This window comes from Danio rerio, chromosome 17 (assembly GCF_052040795.2).
Source record: "Danio rerio strain M-AB ecotype USA chromosome 17, GRCz13ab, whole genome shotgun sequence".
NCBI lineage: Eukaryota > Metazoa > Chordata > Actinopteri > Cypriniformes > Danionidae > Danio > Danio rerio.
The window spans coordinates 36,456,163-36,476,233 of NC_141037.1; the positions used below are offsets into that span (position 1 = coordinate 36,456,163).

The 20,071-nt window shown below is 35.5% G+C and overlaps 1 protein-coding gene across 18 annotated transcripts in view; it reads right to left on the reverse strand.

Annotated features, from left to right (window-relative positions):
- Nucleotides 1-20,071, reverse strand: part of kidins220a (kinase D-interacting substrate 220a) — a 147,858-nt gene that overhangs the window by 77,888 nt on the left and 49,899 nt on the right. For all 18 annotated transcript variants that reach the window (XR_015513607.1, XR_015513604.1, XR_015513603.1 and 15 more), the window contains 4 exons: nt 19,166-19,406; nt 18,001-18,089; nt 6,576-6,720; nt 6,314-6,476 (listed from right to left, as the gene is read on the reverse strand). Coding sequence is in view for 9 of the 18 variants with exons in the window: in XM_087290792.1 (XP_087146918.1) it covers nt 6,314-6,476; nt 6,576-6,720; nt 18,001-18,089; nt 19,166-19,406 (638 nt within the window). In the remaining 9 variants the exon portion in view is untranslated. The remainder of the gene's footprint in view (nt 1-6,313; nt 6,477-6,575; nt 6,721-18,000; nt 18,090-19,165; nt 19,407-20,071) is intronic.

The window sequence follows — 20,071 nt, forward strand, 5'->3', positions numbered from 1 at the left end:
GGATTATCCCACAGCAGCCACAGGACAATAGCACCAGTGTGCTCACCACACTAGCTATAGGTGGAGTGGAGAGATGGTCATAGAGCCAATTCAGTGAATGGGGTTGATTGGGAGGCCATGATGGGTAAGGGCCGATTGAGGGAATTTGGCCAGGACACCGGGGTTACACCCCTACTCTTTACGAGAAGTGCCATGGGACTTTTGATGACCTCGGTTTAATGTCTCATCCGAAACCCATCGCTCACTGACAGCATAGTGTCTTCTTCACTTTAATGGGGCATTAGGACTCACACAGACTGCAGGTTGAGCGCCCCCCTGCTGGCCTCACTAACACCTACAGCAACCTAGTTAGCTGTCTCCCATCCAGGTACTGACCAGACTCAGTCCTGCTAAGCTGCAGTGAGTAACCAGTCATGAGTTGCAGAGTGATATGGCTTTGGCATTTTAATTATATAAAGTAGTACAAGCCAATCAGAATACGTTTATTTATTTATTTTTATTTATAATTTGTTCAGAGCCTTCAACTTTTTTGAAAAGGACAGCAGAGAGAATTGACAGGAAAGTGTGAGGAGCAGAGAGAGGAGAAGGATCAACATAGAACCTCGAGGCAGGAATCGAACTGTTGTAGTTGTAAGCACCGGAGTGCATGTGTTATTACACTTTCCACTACGCCATTGGCACCGACAGAATTCTTTCATTTAAAGCGGGGGTGGCCAAACTTGGTCCTGGAGGTGCCGGTGTCCTACATATTTTAGTTCCAACCCCAACTAAACACATCTGAACCCGCTAATTAAGCTTCTTCTAAGAATACTAGAAAATTTCAGGCAGTTTAGTTGGAGCTTAACTATGCAAGACAGCAGCCCTGCAGGACCGAGTGTGGTCACCCCGGTTTTAAAGGGATAGTTCAACCAAAACATCCAACTTGACTGTTAATTTACACACACTCAGGCCAATCAAGGTGTAAGCATTTTGTGTGCTCCGGTAAAACAAAAATGTGAAAAACATAGATGAGCATAGATGAACATTTTTAGATGAAACACCAGCACGGTTGCTGGCACTTTGAGGGGAAAAAAAGGAAAAGAAAAGTCAAAATGATAATAGAAAAGGCTTTTTAAGACCTCAGTTTATTGCCTAAAGTCATGGATATTATTTAATTAATTAATTAGTTAATAAAATTATTTAATTTTAAACTCATACAGTACTGGTCGCCATGAATGTGCAGTATTTATGATACATGAATTTCAAATAGGGATGCACATTATATCGGTGGCTATATTGTTATCGACCAATAAATGCTATTTTTAATGTTATCATTATCGGTCCGATTTCAAAATTAGGCCGATATCTTTAAACTGATAGATTACGCAATTGTACAGAACTGCCTGTCTTGATTAAAATATATTTATTTTAGTAAAATATATTTATTTAACTTTTTAATAATTAAATACCATTTTGTTATTTGACCTATTCTTTTGTTTTGTCAAGATGAATGTTAATTTGCTATGTGAATAAAATAAAATAATTTATTATCGCTGTCTTGCATGCTTTGATAAGGCTGTTCAGTTCATAAGATCAGTTCAAGTTTTTATGAAGTTTCTAAAATAAAATCAGTTGTTCACTGTATAAAAATATAACATTTTGAAATATTTATAGAGTTATCGGTTATCGATATCGGACAAAAAAAAATCTATATCAGTGCATCCCTAATTTCAAATTTAAAGCACATTTTAATGTATTTCTTTTGCCCAACCCTGCTGGTAGCTGAAGCTTGCCATTGACTTGCATTTTTTATAAACTATTTATTAGGGATGCTCAGATTGATCGGCCGAAGATTGGTATCAGCTGATAATCACATTACATGGCTCGATTGGTACTCACCAATCTGGCCGATCTCATGATCGCAAGTGCTTGTTTACCTAGTTTTACATAGATTTATAGATGTGCATTTTAACTTCTCATGCATCAAATATATGCTCCAAACTTTTTTTTCATTAAGACATGTTGAATTATTCTTCCAGCATTTGCAATACTTTCAAATTGCATTGTTAGCAATTTTTCCTCACCATTTGTTTTTAATCTGTTTTTTTTTTCTTTTTTCTGTAAAGCAGCTTCTGAACATGACATGTCCACATTAAATAAGAGACGTGTTTAAGAGATTATATGCAACATCCTTAATTTATTCTCTCCACTTAAGTGTCATGATTAGAGGCAAAGTGTGCTTTAGGAAATGGCAAAGTTATATAAAGCTTGAAGCATCGGAATCGGTACTCTGTATCGGCCAATCACAGTGACAAGGAATCGGTACTCTGTATCGGCCGATCACAGTGACAAGGAATCGGTACTCTGTATCGGCTGCAAAAATCCTGATTACAAATGTAAAACTCATCAGTCAACTTTATCAATAAAATTAGTGTAATTAACTCAAAATTGACTGAAAGTTAATTCTACTCATTTGAAAAGAGTTTTGAGCTCAGTGTCGAAGCTAATGAGTTAATATAATATCTCATTACTTCAACTTAATTGGAGTAAGTTCACAGTACCCATAGAGATTAGTATTTTAACTCAAATGGTTTGTAGCAATCGGATTCCTCAAATGGTTTGAGTTGCCTTATTGGGTTTTACAATACTTAGTTGATTTGAGTTATTTTCATTATTTGGGTTTTACTGTGCTCAAATTGCTTCAATTAATCAAATGCAGTAAGTTCACAGTACTCATTAGGATTAGTTTTAGAACTTAAATAGTTTGTTGAAATTGGTTAACTCAAATGGTTTGAGTTACCTTGACTTTTTGGGTTTTACAGCGTATTATTCATTACACACTGTAAAAATGCTGGGTTCTGCATTATTCCGAAATTAATGTAATTGTTTTAAAACATTTAAGTGAATTGAACATAAAACAATTAGGTTGTCCCAAAACAACTTAAAATGGTGTTGCTTCAGCTCATTTTAAATTAGTTTTAAGTGTAAAAATAATCAAATATCATATGTTCCAGCTGAAAAAAAAACATGTTATAATATTCTACTGAAGAAACAAAATAAAGACACATACAGTGCCAATGTGTAAATGAGCACTTCCCGTTTTGAAAATGAATATTTTTATTAATTTCTCAGTGAATAGACAATGCATTTTGGTGCATTTAAACAAGACACATTTATTAAACAAATATATGTATTTAAAAAAAAAGTTTTAGTCACCAAACATATTTAGAAATTGAAAGATAATACCATTAAATTCAAGCTAAATATTTCCTCTTTTTTAAACTTATATTTAATATTTTTCTATAACATATAAATTTAGGTGTACTAGTTTTTGGACCATTATCGTAAGTTATTTTGTTAGATATGCTCCAGATTTGGCTTCAGTACTGACTAATCTAATAAATATGCACAAATATAATATTGTGTAGTTTCCTATTAAAATGTGAATTTAAAAGATAGATTTGTAAGGGGTGTACTTATATATGCTGAGCACTGTATCTTGCATGGCCTAAGGGATAAGTAAACAAACAGCAAATGTTCAAATTTGGCCACATATGTGATCCCTAATATAGCCATCATAAACGAACAGGCCTTAATCTTTGTAAACCTAAATAAGAAACAAATGCAGAAACAGACATTAGGCAGACATACATTCACTCTGGCCGCTGTGACTCACCCTCATCTCTATAAAAAGCCAACAAATGTGTGGCCATGTGACCTCCAGAGAGAGAGAGAAAAGAGAAACACCAGTCGGTTTGACAGTTTCTTATCTGTGTGGCATCTGTACCAGAAAACTCGTCAACATATGAGGCCTCGGCTTTAACAAGTCACACTGCCGCCTACTTCTCCGAAATGCAGTGCTAGTGTGGACAAGAGGAAAAGAAGGGGTATTTTGTGGTATGAAAGAGGGGGAAAACGGGTGAGATGAAGCACTAAAGGGCATCAGAAAGAGCGGTGAGAGCAGATGCTGACACTGAGAGGCTCTGACACTTCTTCAGCCTCAGGAGTCACAGCATGTTAGTGTAGTGTGGCAGAGCAACCTTTAAAGGCCAAACACTGAGCATCAGCAATACTAACGGCCTCTACACACACACACACACACACACACACACACACACACACACACACACACACACACACACACACACACACACACACGCCTCAAGCCTCTTGAGAGGATGCAGCAGATGTAACTGTGATTGTGTGTTGCATGTTTGACGACAGCATGCAAATAAGATAATTATTAAAGAGTGACAGTCTGTTAGTCAGGCAGAGGCTGAGCATCATGATTTTGTTTTGATCTTCATATATATATAAATCCTGCTGTAAGTGGCTGGAAGGCAAGATCAAAGCTTGACATATTTCATGGTACATCTTGACCAATGAGGCACCCTGATTTGTAGTAATTGTGCTGCGGTGCACAGAGGAAATGGAGGGATTTGAGATTTCTTACTGCCACCTGCAGGTTACAGGCATTATTACATTGAGCCATTGTACACTGTACATAGCAATTTGTGTTGTTGGGGGAGATGAGAGGAAACAGTCTGCTTCAACAAAATTATCAAAAATATATATAGCATAACTAGGCCCACACGGAAACTTCACGCGCAGATTTCCTGCAGATTTTTCACAGATTTCCGCAGATTTTTAACCCATCATTTATTCTGTTTACTTACTTGAGTAAATGTGTGTTAATTTCTATTTGTTCAGTTTTTAAATTAATTACAGTAATAATATTGACTAATATGAAATTTTCATCTAATTTGTGTACAATGCAGTTTGTACAGTAATATTTTCTGTCTTTTAGTAGATATATTATATGAGATTTGCTTTGTTTACCAAATAAAGTGGATCTAACTTGATTTGCATTTTAAACATTAAATAAATGTTAAAAATATATATATATATATTTATTTTACAAATTAAGGTTTTAGTTTTGATACTCCCAAAATCATTCCGCAGAAATCCGCAGATTTTTACCAAAATTCTCAGCAGAAATAGTAAAAAACGTCTTAAAACAACTTGTGCCTTTCCCTTTTTTATTTTTTTATTTCTTTTTTATCCTCTTTTTAGGTCTGTATGTTTTTTGTTTTTTGTTTTTTTATCTTTGTTTTTCCTCCAAATTGAAAACAAAGATGTAAATATGATTGTGCTTGTCAAATTATGATTGTGAATATTGTCATGTTTTTTATTACTTCCCAAAAGATAGATTGTAAAAAAAAAAAAAAAAAAAAAATATATATATATATATATATATATATATATATATATATATATATATATATATATATTATATATATATATATTTTTATATATATATATATATATATATATATATATATATATATATATATATATATATATATATATATATATATATATTTTTTATATATATATATATATATATATATATATATTTATATTTATATATATATATATATATATATATATATATATATATATATATGTGTGTGTGTGTGTGTGTGTGTGTGTGTGTGTGTGTGTGTGTGTGTGTGTGTGTGTGTGAATTATATATTGTTAATATATATTGTATATATACAATATTATTGTTGTTTTTATTAGTATTAATATTAATAATAATCATAGCAATTTTTGTTGTTTGTTCTATCTATCTATATATATAGTAGTAGTAATAATATTAATATAATAATAATCAATGAACAATGAAATTAAATAAAATATATTGGAATTAAGTTTATATTGAATGAAATTAAAACAAAACTAAACAAAAAATCTAATTAACTGACTAAAAATATGGAATTACAAATTATGGATTACAAATATACAAATCGAACATTAAATAAAGAATTTAAGAACTAAAAAAGAAAAGAAAAAAAGAAAAGCAAAAAAAAAGAATGAACAAAAAAGAAAGGAAAGGATGAGACATCAACAAAAAAAATGAAAAAGTTTGTTCTTCTAAAATTCTAAAATTTAAAAACTAAGTATAAACTAACTAATATTAGAATGCAAGGAAAGGGAAACAAAAAAAAAACTCCATAAACAAGACAACTAACTAAAATATGTAATTAAATTAGTATATTAAGAAGTAAATAACAATTAAATAGGAAAAAAATGACTAAATATTGTAATTAAATAGCTAAAACCTAACTAAAGTAATAATTAAACAGGAATTAATAATCTAAACAGTAGCAGGAAACTAACTAACTAATTAACTAACTAAAGTTATTATATTTAAGCATAGTCAACCTGCAGTTATAGGTGATGTCTATGTGTGCATGTTTAATGAAGTCTATTTGTGTATTAAGTGTGTGTGTGAACAGGAGCTGTGTATCATGGTCATGTGTCAGCTGACCTCTCATAGATGGTCTTGAGTGTGACAAGGTCTGTCACTCCATCAGTTTCCTCCAGGAACAGGATGATCCAGGATGTCCGGTATGGCCACTCCTCGGTCAGGTTGATCCAGGATGCCAGCCGGTCCCAGTTAAAGATGATCTGATTGGCTCTCAGAAGGCGCCCTGTCAGAATACGTCATCCTGATCACATATCTGTACATGCATTGCTTTAATCTTGAACATGTCACGATCAGCACTGGGTTGTAATTGGGTCACACTGACCTGTGACTGACACTATGTTGAGCAGTCTCCTCATGGTCTGAGGGCTGATGTCGCTAAACCAGTCTTCAGTAACCAGCAGCTTGGTGAGGTCAAAGGACATCTGTCTGGTGACGGAGCGCTGCATCTGCCTCCTGCGGTACGTGTCCTACACACCAATATATTAAGTGCCTGGATTATACCTTTGTGCTTTATATGCCCTTTTAGCACAACAGCACTGTATTTCCACTAGACATGAGCCAGTATTTAATTATACAATACAGTATATAAGAACAAATGAAAAGGTTAAGGTTATTAGCTACTGTAGAAAATAAATGTACTTTTTTTTTTTTTTAAATGTGACTTCAGACATTTCTTTGGTTTTTAACTAGGTAGATTTTCTTATGCGTCAAAACCAGCTAAATCCACTTCTGCTTTTTTTTGCAAAAACCTCTAAATCCACCAATTGGGACAAGACAGTGTAACTAGTTGAAAACCACTAAAGATGAAATTAGAAACTATTTTACCAAACATAAAACACATACAATTAAAAGTAACTGTCAAGTAAGTGGCGGTTCATTCCGCTGTGGTAACCCCTGATAAACCAGGGACAAAGCAGAAGGAAAATGAATGAATGAAATCTGTCAAGTAAGTGCATTAATCAATAACATTAAAACTGATATTATTTAAATCTTAACAATCTGTTGTCATTTCTGATATCTGGGAGTTAGATTTAAAGTATACAGCAATGTAAACATTGTAAACTAAGCTTGTTAAATTTAAATAATGTAGTGTAAAACATTGTTAAACATCAATATCTGTGCATTGTCCATTAATATAAAGAGCTTATCAGATCTATGTGTTATCAGCATCCTTGTGGAATAAAAGAACGGCATTCTAACTCTGTTTTTAGTGAAACGCAGTTGCCATTTAATGTAAAGTATGTGCAAAAAAATGTTATGAATGCATGTTACACTTCCAACAGCACATTGGGCCCTATCATACACCCGGCACAGTGTGGCGCAAGACACAGTGCAATAGTCTTTTGGTAGTTTCAGCTTGGCGCAAGAGTCGTTTTGAGGCGTTGCGCTACGCTGTTTAAATAGCAAATGCATTAGCGCTCATTTGTGTGCCCATAGGCGGTCTGGTCTAAAAAGGAAGGCGTTCTGAGGCGCACTGCTGGCGCGTTGCTATTTTGAGAAACTATAATAGATTTTTCATTAGACCAAAACAAACCCAGTCTAAACTCCGGTGCAGAGTTGCGCCTCGCTTACGCACTGCTTAATACGCACAAGAGAGCAATAGGCAATTATCTTTACATATGAAAAAATTTAAATATTAAGGATATATATAGGATATAATAAGAATAGATATAGGATATAAATATAAAGGATTAAAATATTACAAAACATTATTTTCTAGCCTACATAAATATGAAAAATCACTGCTTTTATGTCTTCTTCATCTCGGGAGGCTTTTTCAGTTCATTCAAAACTATTTGCTTTTGTATAATGGTATTATTATTAGCAGTATTATTTAATATATCCATATTTATATTTGTTTATTAAAAACAAGCTTACATTTGCCCACCTGTCAGGTTTTAGACCATATGGGGCATGGCAGGTGTATTTGGAAATAACTCAGTATTTTGACCACACTTGGTCATTATTGTTCATTTATTCGTTTGCTGGAAATTAGAACTGAATTTAGAAATAGTTTTGAAACAAATCTTTGCGCTTAACAAACAAAAGTATTTATTCACAGGCTAATTGATGTCTGTGCGTAAAGGTTTCCATATCCACGAGCGAAAGTGAAAGTAGTTCCATTATCTCTCATTCTCACGCAGTAGATGCTCTGTTTAACTGTTCAACTGTCAACAGTTTGCTTGTGAAATACAAATTTTTTCCACTTAGACTTACTTTGCGTCCTGTAAATAGTGAATGCGCTCTTGGCGCGATGCAGCTGGGTCTAGGGAATGGGAGATGAGACTCTAATTGGTTTATTCTCAAAACACACCTATAACTCATTAAGAAAATAAACTGAACCCTTTTAGCCCATGCGCCTTGGCGCAAAGCAGGTTTTCCCGTCCGTAAATTAGCAAAAATGCGTTCTGACACGCCCTGAAAGCATTTGCGCCCTGCGTTTTGCGCTCTGCGCATGGACCGTCAAAATAGAGCCCATTGTGTTTTATTTTTCTTATAACGCACAGAGTTTTGAGGTAAGGAGCGTTTTTATTTGCTATTCACTGACAGTCGGACAGGCTCATGCAGTCTTTTAAAATCGAAAGCGAAATAAAACAGTCTCCTTATAAAATCCGGCGTTTCAGTGCGCTGCTACATTGAAAACATATGATTTAATTTGTGGCTCTTATTGGTTCTCGGGATATAGCCACTTTTCCTGTCAAAGGCAAGTGGCGTTTAGCGGCTTTTGTCAACAAACTGTTATTGCTGAATGCGCTGATGTTGGGATCTGGATCATTTGAAGCGAATCTATTTGTTGATGGTGTACTATATGCCTAAAGCATTCACTGAATGCCATTATCTCATTTTTGGCGGAAGTGGCGTTTAGCAGCTTTTGCATCTGAACTCTTCATGACTGAACCAACTGAGTCAATTATCCCTCTCTTATGATTCTATATTATTCTATACAGTTTAAGTCATAATTATTAGCTCTCCTAATAATTTTCTGTTTACTTTTTCAAATATTTCCCAAATTATGTTTAACAAAGCAAGACATTTTCCACTGTATTTCCTATAATCTTTTTTACTTATATGCTTTATTTAGGCTAGAATAAAACCAGTTAACTTTTTAAAAGCATTTTAAGGTCAATATTATTAGCCTCCTTAAACAATATTCGATTGTGTAAAGAACAAACCATCATTATACAATGATTTGCTTAATTAACCTAGTTAGGCCTTTAAATTGCACTTTAAGCTGAATACTAGTATTTAAAAAAAATATCTGGTAAAATATTATGTACTGTCATCATGGCAAAGATAAAATAAATTAGTTATTAGAGAGGAGTTATTAAAACTAAATGTTTAAAAATGTGTTTAAAAAAATCTTTTTTAACTTAAACAAAAATTGGGGGGGAAAATATACAGAGGGGCTAATAATTCTGAATTCAGCTGTATATGAAAAAGCAATTGCATTACCATATTTCTGATTAATTGGAAGTTGTGCAATACATTTGTTCAATTCAAAGGTATTTCCTGTCAGTTTTGATCACAGTTGAAAGTAAATGTGCTTGTGCATCGAACACTATTAGTGACCTAGTAGCCCTTTTCACACAGTGATACTGGCAAATATCCAGAAATTTACTGGAACTAAATTTAAAAAAAAGCGCTGTTCACACAGGCGAGAACGTTCCGGACTTTTTCTGGAAAAGAACATTCACACATCCATTTCAAAATACCAGTAAATTCTGACAGCATTAACCAGAAATGACCTTTAAACGGCTGCGCTTGTATTTGGAAACATAATAGCAATCTGTCTTAATGGTTCCATTACTAGAAACTAGTAATTAAATCTATTGTTTAGAAAAATGATGAAAAAAAAATTCTCTCCGTAAAAAAATACAGAGGGGCTAATAATTCTGACTTCAACTGTATAAATAAAAGCAATTGCATTGCAATACTATTATACTACTGTACACTAATTATTCATGCCCTGATTCTGATCAAATGATGTATCCCTCAAACACTATTAGTGACCATAGTGACCATAGTAAGCAGTGTGTGCTTAATCAATTTGTTTAATGTTGATCCATCAACTCGCAATATGCTCACAAATATTCATGAAAAGGTAGCAAAGACATGTAATTATGAGCTATAGCAGGGCCAGACAGAATCTGCTGACATTTGTAGGTATTTCTGCATTTTGCGGAAGGTATATATGGCAACATACATACAATATGTAATATATCAACGAATCTTAAATATGCATTAAAAAATAGCCAGGAAAAAAAAAAAGTTTTATGTAAATTCGGACCACGAGTCCACATACACGGTCATAATTTTTCTCTAAAAGTACATCTTTTCAAAAGATGATACTAAGGTTTTATTCTAAATAGGTTCCAATAAGCCCAAATAGAAAAGAGAAATAAAAAATGCATGTAAAAAAACACCTTGGGCCTTAAGAGGATAAACATTTGCATATTAGTTAATAAAATTACTGCAATGAATCCAAAATCTGAATAAATATATATTTGCACTCATGTACATAAGCAAATAAATACACTCAATGATGGGTGAAAAAATCTGCAGATTGAGCAGATTCCATGTGGACCTAGTTATGATATGCTTGTGTTTTTTAGAACACACAAACATGAACCCTCTCTTTCTTTCTGTGACTGATTGAAAAGCAAGAACTAGGAGATCTGAAATGTCAAACATTAAAAAATATTAGTGGTCTAAAATCTAGCTGTGACAATATGTTAATGCTTACATTACACATACATACAGACCTGTTTTTTTTACACATTTCTCCACTGTGAGTGAACAAAAATATCAAATACATGCATCTATGTTTAACCAAATACATTCAGATCTAATGAAATGGCATTACTGTAGCAACAGATTGTATCAGGATCTGTGTTTGTGTGCTGATTCAGTGTTGTGTCTGAGCAATTGGTTGAGCGTGATGTGTGACCGACTGACTTCTTGTCCCTGCTGTGACTGACTGAGTGGTCTGCCGGTCAGTCTCTTAAAGCGTTAGCTGGTCTGTTACAAGAACAACACAGAGCTGATCACGAGCACTGCAGGGTTACAGCTTTAAGCCCACTTTGAAGTTTCTAATGCTGAACTTGTGACTCGACTGCTACTCGGAGCGCATGGTCATCAATAAGGTGGTCCCCTTTGATCCTGGATGATCGAGGGGAGCCTTATATAAATATATTCAGGATGAAATAAGTCATGAGTAAGAAATTTTCAAACCTCATCCATACCTGTGCTTAACGCTAAATTATTGTTATTTTACACAATGCTTTAATCCCCCAGGTAAGGAAGCATTTCACATGTTTTCTCACCCCTTTTAAAGTTATGATTATGAAATCAACCAAACATGTGCAGTGTGAAGTGATGAAGTGCTAGCATGTCACTGCTAGTTGGTTAGCAACCAACAGCCAATTATGTGCCTCTGTTTGGACAGTCTCGATTTGTTTTAAAGGGGAGCTATTTTGCAAAATCACTTTTTAAGGGGTCTAAATACGGTTGTGTGGCAACAGTTTGTAAATATAGCCAGCTTCTAATAGTAAAAACTTAATTATTATTATTATTTTTTATAATCACACTTGATAAAAATAGTCTGCAGAAACACTTTGATTGACATTCTCACTTTGTACGTCATAAGATGAGGAAAGCCCCGTCCATTAGTGATGATTTTTATCCTCATTAGAATAGGAAGTTAGTCTTGTTTTTGAAGTGACAGTCACCAAAATGGCACAATTAGGTAGAGTTTGAAAAAGTTGTCAATTTTGCAAAGTGTTGATATGTGTAGCATCCACATTGTTCATATACAATGTCAGTTTTGTTGCTTAATCCTTTACATTTACAAATATTCTCCCATGGCTATATGAGATGGTGAAGAATCTCAACAGAAGTATTAAGTGATTTGGTTGATTATTAGTAAAGGCAAGACAGAATCTGCGAACATTTTTTGCTATTTCTGCAGAGACTTTTGTAAAACAAAAAATCTGCGGATTTATGCGGAATGAGTTTAGGAGTATCATAAATAAAAATTTAATCATAAATAAAAATAATAACTTTTGAACTTTTATTTCATCTTTACAGTGCAAATCCATCTAGACCCGCTTATTTGCTAAACAAAGCAAGTCTCTTATATAATATGTCTACTAAAAGACAGAAATTTGTATTGTAAATAAATCAAATGAACATTTTAATAGTACCAGGTGACGCAGTGGCGCAGTAGGTAGTGCTGTTGCCTCACAGCAAGAAGGTCGCTGGTTTGAGCCTCGGCTGGGTCAGTTGGCATTTCTGTGTGAAGTTTGCATGTTCTCCCTGCGTTCCTCTGGGTGCTCCAGTTTACCCCACAGTCATGCAGTACAGGTCAATTGGGTAGACGAAATTGTCCATAGTGTATGAGTGTATATGTGTTTCCCAGTGATGGGTTGCAGCTGGAAGGGCATCAGCTGCATAAAACATAAGCTGAATAAGTTGGCGGTTCATTCCGCTTTGACGACCCCAGATTAATAAAGGGACTAAGCCGAAAAGAAATTAATGAATTTTATTAGTCCTATCATAATATCACAATAATATTAGTGAAATTAATAAAAACAAAAAACTGAACAAATATAAATTTATACAGTCACATTTACACAAGTAAATACATAGACTCAATGATAGGCTAAAAATCTGCAGAAATCTGCGCTCGCAAATTTGTTGTGGGCCTACTTATAAGTTATTAGAAGCTTTCATACCAGGTAGTCACAAGAGATCAGTCATAGGATCTAGCCTGAGAACTAATTTTCTCCTCGGAGCATTTTCCTGGATACACTGGCACCCCGATTAAAAACTCTGAAGGCAACAGGTAAAAAATTGCTTTTTGAATGTTTATGTCTTGTAACACTAATATACTGTCAATGTTTAGTATACTGTACTGTGCCAGTCAGCATGTGTTTAGCACTTGTAATTATAAGGGGATTACGTGTAAGTGTAACAAGATGTGTATAAGAAGCGCAAGTTAAATTATTTGCCATTCATGGACTAAAATTTCTCAAATTTAAAATGTGAGATTAATTTAATGCAAGAACACATTACATTAATATATGTACAAATATAATAAGCCAACAGAATGCAGGTTGTGAATGCGGAGTGAAATCTGTGTAACCTAAGTCTAGCCGTGATGATATGTTAACGCTTAATGCTTACGTTATACACTTTAAACTCTGACTAACAATCTATGAAGGTCCAGCAGTTGGCGCTGCACATCAATCTTGTACAGCACTGATAAAACACATGCAATTTGTGAATGTGTTTGTACACAAAACATTCTGTAGTTCATTTAGTTATCTTTTAAGCCCATATCACAATTTTGTACAGTAGGCATCCTTTATCTTCTCAGTGTTGTGCAGTCTAAACAGTCTTTAGGTTGTTGCATGCAATGATTTTGCGTCTTTTTGGACACTATAAATGCTTTCGCACGGTACATGGTTGTTTTTGTATGTTGAGGTCAGTCTGTCGGTTACTCAAGTAACAGTACATACTTTTCAAACTATTTATTTAATAACAAATCCTATATATATTTTTTTAAATAGTAATAGTAAATAGTAGTAAAAATAGTAAAATTGCCAGTAATTTAAATAGTAATTTGAGAATTTGTAATTCGTTACTTTACACCACTGTACTTTGCTCATATGCTATTCTCCCCAATCTATAGAGTATGAGACAATATATTTTAAGGAGTTTTTTAGAGGTCAAAGCTAAAAAAATGTCAACTGTTGATTCGATTGCAGTAAACAAGGCCCTGTTTCTACCTGGTATTAGGGTGCATTTTCAGTGATCTAGGCCCTAGTGGTCAGCTGAGATGCATAACCATTTAAATTTGGTATCAACATGCATATAAAGGAGTCATTAAAGGCAATAAAGTATGAATGAAGCCATGTTATGTGACTTAAAGCGAGTGTGGACCAAGAAAATAAAAAAAAGTGTAAGATGGTAACCAATGCAGTAAAGTATCAATGCCTTGTTTTGAAGCTCTTTCAACTTACATCTCCTAAAAACATGCATTAGCTCTTAAGTGGCCTTTAGTACCTGCTGAACACATTCAACCACATAACGTTTACACTACAAAAGCAATCCAGTCAAACAAGTTTTCAACTGCCTCTGGAAGTGGTTAAAATGGACAAGCTCAAAATGTTGTATAGCCAACTAACACAATCTGTATTTAGCATTGTACACTTGCGATTTTAAAGCAGCATTATATGCAAATGAGGGCAAAGATAATTTAATTATCATCTTTCTTGATTATATAGTCGTTAATAAATATTATAAGGATGGCTGACAATAAAGTCTGTATGCAAACAGGTCGCATGCTGAGTTAATTTAAAGCAAAAATGACTCAGCTACTATGCCAATAAACAAGTTTACAAACATTCAGAATATGAACATTTAAGAATGATTAACGCCGGGTAATTTATGAACGGGGTGAAAAGTGCAGCAAGATAACCCAAGATTCAAAATGACCCAGCTTGAACTGCTTTAAGTGCTGAAATGCTCTTTTGTGCATCCCCTGCAGAACCTCGGTTTGACCTCAAAGCTTAATAGGCTTTAATATCAAATTAACCAGGAAAAGGACACGACGCTAACAGAGCCTGCACACTATTTTTCTTCTTTAATGACCTGGAGTTTTACCGCTGAAGAGCTGCTAAACAAATTTCCACAACAAAACGTGCAGATCAGGGGTACGGCGGGGCTGGATGCTCAGCCAAGAAACAGCAGAGGCAAAACAAGAGGAGCACGACCCTGAAATAAAGAGGGGCCAAATAAAGGAGGCAGATAAATCAGCCAAGCAAACAAACAGCCCTCGCCGAGCCACTTAGCCTCCTGCCTCTGTGCCGCCGTGCCAGTGCTTTGTCACCGAGACCCACTGCTGCTGCACCCCGTCATTAGGCAATGGCATCTCAGCGGGAAGAGTAAACAGACATTAAATCAATTACAGACGCTCCTCGATGACATCCAGGGTCTCTCAAAATGCCCCTCCTCCAAAACAAACACACAACACATAGTCCTCACTGTCCTTGCTAACTGTGAATAAACAAATCACACAGACACGAAAGAGAGAATGAGCTTAGGAAAAGCCTTCATTTTTCTTGCTTTCTCTCTTGCTTTCTTTACAGCATGGCAGCTTCTGTGGCTTTCTCTTATAAGGCGCCAGAGTGGACAAAAGTCAAGCAAACGCAGAGAGGGCTAGAACGTGAGAGACCGAGTGCGTGCGAGAGATAACGAATGTGCGTGCGAGAAAAACCAAATGTGCGTGCGAGAGAGACTGAATGCATGTGAGAGAGACCGAGTGCTGGCGTGGAAGAGTGGCAGAGTGCGCGCAAGAAAGACAGAGTGCGCGCGAGAGAGACTGAGGCCCCGTTTACACTAGTGCGTTTTAGTCTGAAAACGCATAAGTTTTGCTACGGTTACGCCATCCGTCCACACTACGCCGGAGTTCTCAGGCGCCGAAAACTGAGCTTTTTGAAAACGCTGTAAAGGCCGTTTTCATTCTAAAACGCTGCTGCTCCGTCTCAGTGTGGATGGGGAAAGACGGAGACATCTGAAAACGGAGGCGGGGCTGCAAACGTTCGCCTATCTGATTGGGGCTTTTCCTCAATATTAAGTAGCCCACACACAGTTCAGTCTCGCATCCTCTTCTTGTAAGTTAAGACTTCGCAAGTTTGATCAAGGCTGCAGTCTCCCCCTTCTCAGTTTGATATGGAAAACATACCGAGGACACGGGTAAATCTTCAAAGGGAACAGTGTACTTTATAACTTCATTCACATCACCTTGGCTACGTTGTTTCACTTTCTCAACAATAAAATGTAAACATGATTTAAGGAACTGCCTATTTTCTTTTTAATATTAGCAACTTAACAGACAGCAGAAATGTTGAGGCGCCGTGCTGCATATATGAGCTTCATCTTCACTGTGTGGATATTTATAACAAAACGGAGCCTATAACAACTGCCTCCTTTCAATTTCAGTAAAAATACGAAACGCACCCTCTCTTTTGCTGAATATCAGTTTTAATAATCGATAATTATAAAAGTATAACATACAATAAGTTTATACATTGCAGGAAATAAAGGCAAGCGATCAGTCAATATACTTGGATTAATCATTAACTTATCTTTGCGCTTAACCAAAACATGTTACCCGTGAACAAGTAACTTAATAGATTCCAATGACCAAAGTCAGGGAATTGGCCTATGTCGTTAGATAAAGACAACAACATGAATGAAATATCACGTTCAGCAAATATAGTGAGATTAGATCCAGCGGGAGATGCGTGATGAGCAGTCCGACAAGCAGAGCTCTCATCTGGGTAGAAATGCTGGAGCGCTTGCCCGAGAGTGTGTGTGTGGTCACGTGATGTGCGTTTTCAGCGTTTTGGTGTGGACGGAGAGCTGTTCAGAAACGCTGGGTAAAACGCGAGTGTGGACGCGGATCGTTTTCATTATACAATGCCGTTTTAAAACTAAAACGCACTAGTGTAAACGGGGCCTGAGTGTGCGCGCGAGAGAGAACGAATGTGGGCACGAGAGAGACCGAATGCGTGCGATAGAGACCGAGTGCTGGCACAGGAGAGAGGCCGAGTGCACATGAGAGAGGCCGATTGTTGGTTGTAAGTAAAAGAGGCTGAGTATTGGCGCACAAGAGAGACCGAGTGCTGACGCGGGAGAGAGGCCGAGTGCATGCGAGAGAGGCCGAGTGCTGGCGCGCGATAGAGACCGAGAGACTATTAAATTTACTATTAGTTTTTACTAATACTACTACGTTTACTAATTTGTTTCCATGGGTTTTATTTAATGTAAAGATGGCATGTTTTGTTAATATAATTGTAACATTTGTGAAGTTATTATTTGCATTGCATAGTTTTCATTTTCTGTCATCCAATTCAGGTATTGAATAATTTTTTTGGCTCTCAAGACATGTATTTGTTTGTTTAGAACACACAATGTCAGCTTATCACACAACCTATGAAACACTAATCAACAGAGGAAAACCTTTAGATTGGGCTAAACCCTAACAGTGATCCAACACATAGGCTAAACTTAAACCAGAATGTATGTACTGTACTCAAAAGTAAATGGGTAAATAAAAAAGGCAACTACGGGATTACTTCGGATTTTGTATGCAATTTAGTTACGGTTATTATTAATGTATTTGCCTTGACTACTGTAAATAAATTCAACAGTTCTGGATTAATCTATTCAGAGACGCAGAGTTACAATTTTCTGCTAAGCTAAGCTAAAAGAGCTTCCACCAGACACTTGAATAGATTAAAAAATAATAGAACTGAATACCGAACTGTTTAACTGCTACGTGAAGTATTCTCAAAATGAATACGGGGATTTCACATGATGGGTTTTTATGATTTGATAAATATTCCCCTGATAGTCAAAATGTGAGTGTAAGATTTGAATGTCCATCCAGCATCCTACATACATGAATGAATTTCCATGATTATTAAAAACAAATAAATGTTGTTGTTGTTGTTGTTTTACCTAAATCAGGATTTATTTTATGTAATTTGTTATTTAAACACTAATTGCCATTCTGGTTGACATTTTTATGCATATATGTAAAAGTGGTCTCAGATCTGTGGAAGCTTTTATAAATTAATGTTATTAATGAGTTACTAATGAGGTAATAGCAGCCATATGGCCTTCGTTGAGCCATGTTGCCGGAAAGTGGTGTGGGAGTGTTGGCGGTTCAGTCTTACCCGGCGGTTCAGTGCTGTTTTGCTGCCCTGCCGGCCCTGATCGCCGAGACTGTTTTGAGACAACTTCCTGTCCACGTCCTCTTGCCATGCTACAGATGGAGAGAGTCAGATGTTCAGAGGAGAAATCAGAGAGGAAAAGATGAGCTGTTGGTCTATATTAAACACACTTGCTCCATTAATAATGCAGATGACAAATCAAACAGATAGCTGACATGTAAATCAAAGAAATTACATTAACAAATCATATACATTCTGGCTAAGCACAAAAGGGCATTAAAGAGCACCAAGATGTTTGTTTATTTTCTTGTTCTGTTGCATGGAGTAAAGCAAGAGGTGTTGCCAGATTTGATTTATTAAATTCGATTTAGGTAAAAAAAAATGGCTAGAGTGATCAAATTTAGGCAGTTTTGGGATCAGCTGGAGAGGTGTGTGTTAATGCAGTGACAAGCCCGTGCTTAGCCAACTGAGTGAAAATCAGTGACAAAAATCGAATATATTCTAATCTAAATATTTTTCTAAATCAAAATACCGAAGTGAGTAAAATGTATATTTAAAAAATTAAACTTCAGCTGTGTTCTTCAGCATCTTGTCAAGTTACAACCAACAACTCACTCCTGTTCTGCATTTAAAAGTAGGCCTAAGGGCATACCCACTCAAGTTACCATTGCCTCAAACTGCGCCAAAGCGCGATTGTACCCCCTCATCTCTCCCCCGACGGCCTGCACTCACACTGCTTTTACCTTCCGAACTTGAGCACTCTTACATCATCGATGATACAACTATTCAGTATAACAGGAAGAGATGCGCTTTGCATTGCTTTAGTTATATCACGCAGTCAAATATTTTGCTGAACAGATCCACCACCTTTGAAGCTAATAAATTATTATAAAAGTCCTTGTGCTGCATGTATTAGGAGGTGAACAATGAAAAGTAAGAATGATTAATAAATCCGTATGAAACAGTCCCTTAAAAGTGACGTCACATCTTTAGTATTGGGTTCAGATGCGCTTTGCACTCACACTGCAAGCGTACCACCATTAAACAGAAATTGGGGGAAAAAAACTGGGGACCTAATAATTCAGGGAGACTAATAATTCTGATTTTATCTGTATGTACTTTTGGTTTTTGCTAAAAGTTTGGCCTTCAGCAGTCTCTTTATACTGACCATCATTGTTCAGTTGATCGGCTCCATTGGCTGCTGTGGAAATGCAGAGTCTTTTAGCAGTGCTGAGGCCACGGCTGTTGAGGAACACGGGCAGGTGGATGATGTTTCGCATGTAGTCATGGCCGTTGATGTTGGAGTCGCGCAGCACACTGTTGAGGTTCTGGTTTATGGCTTTAATGATGATATGAGGGTCGCTGGCAAAGATGGAGATGAAGGGACCTTTGGAAAAGAGCACCCGAACCTGCAAACAGAATAAACAAGTGGATGGTTCCTCCTTATAAAAAGTGGAAAACATGGTCGAACTTGCTATATCTTGTTTGAACTTTTCATTTTTCCTTTATTACTTGTGAAGCATTTTTTTCTAAAACAAAAAAAATAATAATGATAAAAAAAGTGTATTTCAATGTGTTACATAAACTTAACATTAAAAATCCTTATTTAGTATTTGCTGTATACTGGTATTTTAATATAATTCAGTCTTTTTATTTTACATTATTTATTTGTACACTAATGGATTAATTAACATTTATAATGAATATGAAATGTATGACCGTATTTATTACTTTATCTTGAAGTTAGGTAATAAATACTTCTGTTATCTGCTATATAAAGTTCAGTTTCATTACATAATGTATACTAATTTATTAGGTAAACTAAGAGTAATAAATCTATATACCCATATCCATATCAACCAGTGTATTATTTATGGCAGGTTTGTTTTTACAAAAAGGTGTGCAATAATGACCAAAAAAAAAGTTTTCAATAACTTTGCTGTAAGCCATTTAGTAGAGTGTGTTATTGTGCTGCGTGTCTTTCATTCAACTGATTCATTTGGAAACTAAACAAATGACTCTTTTTTATGAACAGATTATCAAATCAGCAAATGAATCATTGGTTATTTCAAAA